General features: G+C 47.6%; 1 protein-coding gene across 1 annotated transcript; it reads left to right on the plus strand.

Annotated features, from left to right (window-relative positions):
- The first annotated feature begins 227 nt into the window (after positions 1-227).
- Positions 228-5,569, plus strand: LOC137433447 (olfactory receptor 8G17-like). Its single transcript, XM_078785202.1, has 3 exons — positions 228-921; positions 1,015-1,135; positions 5,488-5,569. Exons 1-3 carry the CDS (start codon positions 228-230, stop codon positions 5,567-5,569), a joined length of 897 nt encoding a protein of 298 aa, XP_078641328.1.
- Positions 5,570-6,569: the final 1,000 nt, after the last annotated feature.

The following is a 6,569-nucleotide window of genomic DNA, read 5'->3' on the forward strand; positions in this document are numbered from 1 at the left end:
ATAAAAAGAGAGGACATGATACAAATCAAGGAAACAATTTCAGTGGAGAAATACAAAGGTGTGCTCACGTGTGTAAACATTGAACAACCTCCACCTTTGAGAAATTCCCACTCGTTTTTGTTCCCAAATATTTTGGATGTATTTTTTCAATCAGAATTACGTCATCGCAAAGCGCTAATCTTGGTGATATTTTTTCTCCCCCAGAGTTAACAAACCTTTTCTCGGAGATGAATCAGTCACTGAAGCACGTGTTCTTCCTCCAAGCGATTTTCAATGAGCCACCTCAGGTTCGGCCCTGGACTTTCAGTGTCTTCTTCTTCATCTACATTGTAACTGTCACCCTCAATCTGGTGTTGATCCTGCTCATTATCCTGAGAAAGCAGTTACACAAACCTGTCTACATCTTCCTTGCTTATTTGTTATTCATAGACATTATATGTTCAACAGCTGTGCTTCCTCGACTCATGTACAGTGTCATCGTAAATAACGAAATTCGGATAAATCTTTGTTTCATTCAGGCTTTTTTTATTTCATTTTATGCTTTAATGGAGCCTTACATACTCGCAATCATGGCTATCGATCGTTACCTGGCCGTCTGCCATCCGCTCCGTTACGGTGTCCTGATCACGAACAGCAAAGCTCACAGAGTGATGTGGGCGACACTGTGCTGGTGTTTCCTCATAATAGGTGTTCAACCCTTGTTATTGTTGCGATTGACCTTCTGCAAAGATGTACTTCCTAATGTGGGATGTCTTTTCATTGCTGTCGCTAAACTGTCATGTGATGATATCACTGTTCAAAGTATTTATGGGCTTGTAATGGCTTTTATCACAATCACCTTTATCATCACAGTTGTCATCATCACCTATGGTTTAATTCTGTACGAATGTCTATGTTCAACCAAGAACTCCGAGGGAAGAAGTAAGGCTCTACACACATGTGTCACCCATTGTATGGTACTTTCTCTCTTCCTTTTCTCCTTTTTTTTTGCTCTCATCTCTCCACGTCTGTCAGCTGGAAAATCTTCCTCTCACATTTTTAAACACCTGAGTGGTTCATTGTTCTATTTGCTGCAGCCTCTTGCAAATCCGATCGTTTATGGATTCCGTATGGCTGAGATCCGCCGCAGCTTTCAGATTCTCCCTCAGATGATAATGCAGAAATTAATGAAACGGTATCCTGTGAAAGCTACATGACGATTACACCACTGGTATTCATAAAAGTTCTCTTCACAACAGTTCACAACCACCATTTTTGTTTATCCGTCAGTCAAGGCTCGTGTGAGAGCTGACACATAGAACATGCAATAAAGTGAGTGGGGGACAATATGGGGAGAGAGAGGGAAGTCGAACAACAGGAGTGAAGAGCGACATCGGAAGATCTGTGGAAGGGAGAGGAATGGGGCGGGGTACACAGCACAAACGAGATGGACACTACAAAGACTTGCATGAAAGAAAACGGAATTTGAAGGCGTTTGATTTGGGGTGGATTAACGGGGTTAGAAAAGACCTATGTTTTGGATGGGGGAAGATAAGAGATGGTGGTGAACAGCTGTTTTGAAGATCTGGAGGGAGAAGTGGGATTGAAGAGAGGGTGGGCGTTTGTCCAGAGCCGGAAAAAAGAGGAATGAAAGAGTGAAGGTGAGCAGAGAGTCTTGATTTTGGCAGTTTCACGAGAAGGGGGATGCCGACAGATCTTGTGCGTCCTGCAGGAATATTTGGGGGACAGAGCACAGATAGAGCTGGGGGTGCTCAGCTGGAGAGGAGTCGGTAGAAGATAGAAAGACCACCAACCTGCCTGCAGTGATAGAGTGAAAGGCCCTCAGCATCAGCTTCATCACGGGAGATACCAATGATTCTGAACGCTTTGGTTTCTCCAGCGTGAAGCCAACCTAGTTGTGTGGCAGGAGCACCAGCCCAGTGGGGAGAGCAGTACTCCATCAAGCTGGAGATGAAAGCTTTGTACGTGATTAGAAGCTCAGGTGTGCCAAGAAAATAGCTTCACACAATGGCAGATGCCCAGTCGGTGACTGGCTTTGGAGTCCAGCTTGGACATGTGTTTTTCCCAAGAAAGATCATGGCTGATCGTGAGACGCAACAGTTTGAGTGACAGAACTTCTTCGAGAGGATTGTTGAGAAAGTTGATGGGAAGGTTTTCCAGATGGTCTTTTTGGAGAGACAATGTGAGAGTATGAGATTTTTCAGGATTGAAAAACATGTTCCACCCATTTGTCCAGTTTGTGATTTTATCCAGGTCTGCAGAGAATGAAGAGGCTGCTGCTTGCAGATCTGAGGGTTGCAATATAGAGCGACAGTGTGTGGAGTTATCAGAAAAAAGACAAAGAGGATTTTCCAGAGAGTTGGAAAGATCATTCATGAAGACCTGGAAAAGCCCGGGACCCAGAACACTGCCTTGAGGTACTCCAGCCTGGACAGGAAGGGGAGATGAGAGAATTCTATTCAGGGCCACACGTTGACTGCGACCGGAGATGAAGCCCACAAGCCCTGTGTGGAGGTTACCATGGATAACATAAGTGGAGAGTTTGGTGAGCAGGACGGGGTGCCAGACCATATCGAAGGTACTAGATATGTCAAGGGAGACAGCTCTGATTTCCTATCTGGCGTTGAGGACCTCCATCCATTGTTGAGACAGCAGAAGCAGCAAGCCCAGGGTGGAGGGGCCTGGTCTGAATCCAAACTGATGATCAGCGATCAAGCCATTGGAGAAATTGTCAAATTGTGTCAGTCCCAATGTGTCACAGATGTCCTTTGTGGAAGTTCCATGGCTGGTTCGAGAGGGAACCACACCCAGCCAGATGGCAAGATGATCATTTAAATTGACACATATGCGGAAGAGAAAGTTGGGATGAGTGGATAGATGTTCGTCCATGTTGTCGGAATGCGAGATGTAAATGTAGTCATCCCTGTTTGGTGAATGGTACAACACATATAAACAAAAGGTGGGAGCGGAGGGGAAGACGTAGCCAGAGGTACTCATGGGGTTTGGGAGGTAAAAGAGCAGTACACGGAGAGTGAGAAATGTAGTTTTTATGTGAAGAGTAACTCTGCCATCAGGATGAGGCTCGGGTCTATCGTACCAAACGAGGGAGTAACCAGGGAGAGAGTCAGGGACATCTTGAAGGAGGAAAGTTTCTGTTAAGCAGATCAAGTGTTTTGTGTGAGGAAACCTGCATAGAGATCAGTCAGGTTTGAGCAAAGGCCCCAGATGTTTGTGTCTATGAAGGTTAAGGAAGAGATTAAGGTAGGTTGAGGAAGAAGGATGAGGAGCATCAGGTACAAGAAGGGGGAGGGGTGGGAGAGGGTAGGATGGGGGAGTAAAGGAGTAGGTCGGGAGAGCAGTTGACATTGTTTTGGAGATTGCAGAAGAGCAAGGAGAGAGGGCAAGATGAGGAGAAGGAAGACAAAAGGCGAGGTGGTGATAGGATAAGGCACAGCGAGGAGTAATATGAGGGGAGCAGAGGGAAGTAGACGATTGGGGGGTGGATGAATAAGTTGGAAGAGAGAGGAAGTGGTTTTGAGGGGGAGGGTTGATGGGGGTAGTTTTGAAGGGGAGGGGTGAGGAGGAGTTTTGAAAGTTTTGAACAATTAATGAAATTCAAACATCCAAAATAAAATGGGTTTGTTGAGATTTCCAAGTCAGAGATACGTTTGAAAACATTTTCGGGTTGAATGAAGGCGAGTTTAGAGATTGGAGAAAGGAAGAACTGTAAAAGATTGAATTTTTTGAATCAGACTGAAAGAGCAATTTGAAGACAGGCTTTTCAAAAGGAGAAAGAGAAGCGAGTTGTAATAGAAGAGTGTACATCACGGGAGAAGGAAGTTTCAACATTTCAAAACAAAACTGTGAACACTGTCTGGGCATTCAGTGAAATGAGGGAGGAGGGGGGGGGGGGGGGAGGGGGGGGTGATTAAATGCAGAACATGTTCAGATGGAATGGACGTGGAGGTGTATATAAGCACTTTGTTAGTACGGGAGGAGGGACCTCCTTTTTAGTTTCTTTCGTGATATTTTTTTAAATGTTGGTTGGAAGCAGATTTGAGTAAAAAAAAAAGAGAAAGGTTGAAAGATTGTGAAGGAGTTTGGTGAATTACAGAATGGGGATAAAAAGGTAAAATCGATGAGGAAAGATAATGGGAGGGGCAAGACAAGATATGCTCGAAGGTAGGGGTTAAGGAGGTTGGTGGTGAGGGGGGGGTGGGGGGGAGGAGGTTGGTGGTGAGGGGGGGGTGGGGGGGAGGAGGTTGGTGGTGAGGGGGGGGTGGGGGGGAGGAGGTTGGTGGTGAGGGGGGGTGGGGGGGAGGAGGTTGGTGGTGAGGGGGGTGGGGGGGAGGAGGTTGGTGGTGAGGGGGGGTGGGGGGGAGGAGGTTGGTGGTGAGGGGGGGTGGGGGGAGGAGGTTGGTGGTGAGGGGGGGTGGGGGGAGGAGGTTGGTGGTGAGGGGGGGTGGGGGGGAGGATGTTGGGGGGGTGGGGGGGAGGAGGTTGGTGGTGAGGGGGGGTGGGGGGGAGGAGGTTGGTGGTGAGGGGGGTGGGGGGAGGAGGTTGGTGGTGAGGGGGGGGTGGGGGGAGGAGGTTGGTGGTGAGGGGGGGTGGGGGGAGGAGGTTGGTGGTGAGGGGGGGTGGGGGGGAGGAGGTTGGTGGTGAGGGGGGGTGGGGTGGAGGAGGTTGGTGGTGAGGGGGGGTGGGGGGGAGGAGGTTGGTGGTGAGGGGGGGTGGGGGGGAGGAGGTTGGTGGTGAGGGGGGGTGGGGGGGGAGGAAGTTGGTGGTGAGGGGGGGTGGGGGGAGGAGGTTGGTGGTGGGGGGGAGGAGGTTGGTGGTGGGGGGGGGAGGAGGTTGGTGGTGAGGGGGGGTGGGGGGGAGGAGGTTGGTGGTGAGGGGGGGTGGGGGGGAGGAGGTTGGTGGTGAGGGGGGGTGGGGGGGAGGAGGTTGGTGGTGAGGGGGGGTGGGGAGGAGGGGGTTGGTGTGAGATGAGGTGGGAGGAGGGGGAAGAGAGGATTGCTGTGAAGTGAGGTGGGAGGAGAGGATTGGTGTGAGGTGAGGGGGGGAGGAGAGGGTTGGTGTGAGGTGAGGAAAATAAAAGGTTGTGAAAATAAAAGGTAGGAAAGAGAAAGGACGTTCAGAGACACAACGACGAATGAAAGAACTGAGTAGGCCTCAAAAGACACGGCAAGAAAAATCCAACTACTCGAACGAGAACAAAATGGAATTGGAAGCATTCCGACAGCAAACACACAGACAGCAAAATAAACAGTGGAAATTCGACAAAAACTATCAGGAAAAACTTATCGTTGAGGACACTGGAGGAGCCAGAAGTCCAGGTGCAGCGTATGGTGGGAGCCAGTACAGTGTATGTTCGATCTGCACTGGTTTACTGTACCCTGGTACAGTAGACCAAGTGTTTTCCCGCAATTACCATTTTATTAATTTGCAAATGAGGTGGTAGAAGGGATTTGATGATCAGCGATCTTTGCGTTTATGGATTTGCTCTTTGCGTTTACGACTGTCGGTGGTGCTGAAATGGAGAGCATCAATTGTTCTGCCTAACTTCTGATACATAACACCACGAGCCTCCACCAGCAAGACTAGTTCTTCATTCTAGACTAGAAATTTAAACCTGGGTTTTATGTGTGCTCAGCCAGGGTTTCAGATGGGAACACTCACAGGCCCCAAGAGGCATTAATGGCAAAGAGAGTTTTGATGGACAAAAATGTTGTGTTATTATTTTCTTAAATTAGGGTCATGTTCATATTTCCCTCTTAAGTGATGTAATGCCTCAACGTTTTTGATAATTCACAACTGCTCAGTGTTTAAAAAATTGCTTCTTCCATTTTGAATAGCAATTCAACAGAGACCATCTTCTCAAGGCTCAGGTCAACAGTCAGTTTGACAAGCCAAACATCCGGCCTATAATAATTTCGCATCCGCTGATTAAACGGACGAATGTAGTGAAGGAATTCACACAATTGTTATTTACACAAGATCTTGAAATTTATTTGAGTAAATACACCAATTGCCTCATTGTCGATTGCTTCACTCGGTCAGATTTCCAGGGATCTTCCGGAATCAAACGAACACAACTGAGGGTAAAACAAGACTTTATCCACTCCACACTAATCCTCCAACATGTCTAATTCCATGATAATCTCATTTGATGAACAAAGTTTTCTTGCTGACAGTGAATCACTATTTATTAATTTATTTTTCATTTTGCCTCTGAATTCAGCTGGAAGTTATTTAACCTGATGCTGTCAGATCTCAGTTTGTGTGTGAGAAAGAAATCAAAGGGGAACCCAAACATATATGGAATTGTACTTTCAAAAACAACAACTCCTCCTCATGTTCTGATATGAAAGAAAAAAAGGTTTTCAGTGACTTCCTTTTCGTGAAAAAAACTCAATAAATGGACACATCCCTCCCGTGTTCTCTCTTCTGCCACTCCACCCTCCCTCCATCACTCCCCGGACCCCTTCACCCCGAAACCCCTTTCAGAGAGAACGTCCAATGTCCGTGGAGATTCCCAGCAGCTTGTGCTTTTTCGCCAATTCTAAGCA

This window comes from Myxine glutinosa, chromosome 10 (genome assembly GCF_964187855.1).
Source record: "Myxine glutinosa chromosome 10, kmMyxGlut1.1, whole genome shotgun sequence".
Classification (NCBI taxonomy): Eukaryota; Metazoa; Chordata; class Myxini; order Myxiniformes; family Myxinidae; genus Myxine; species Myxine glutinosa.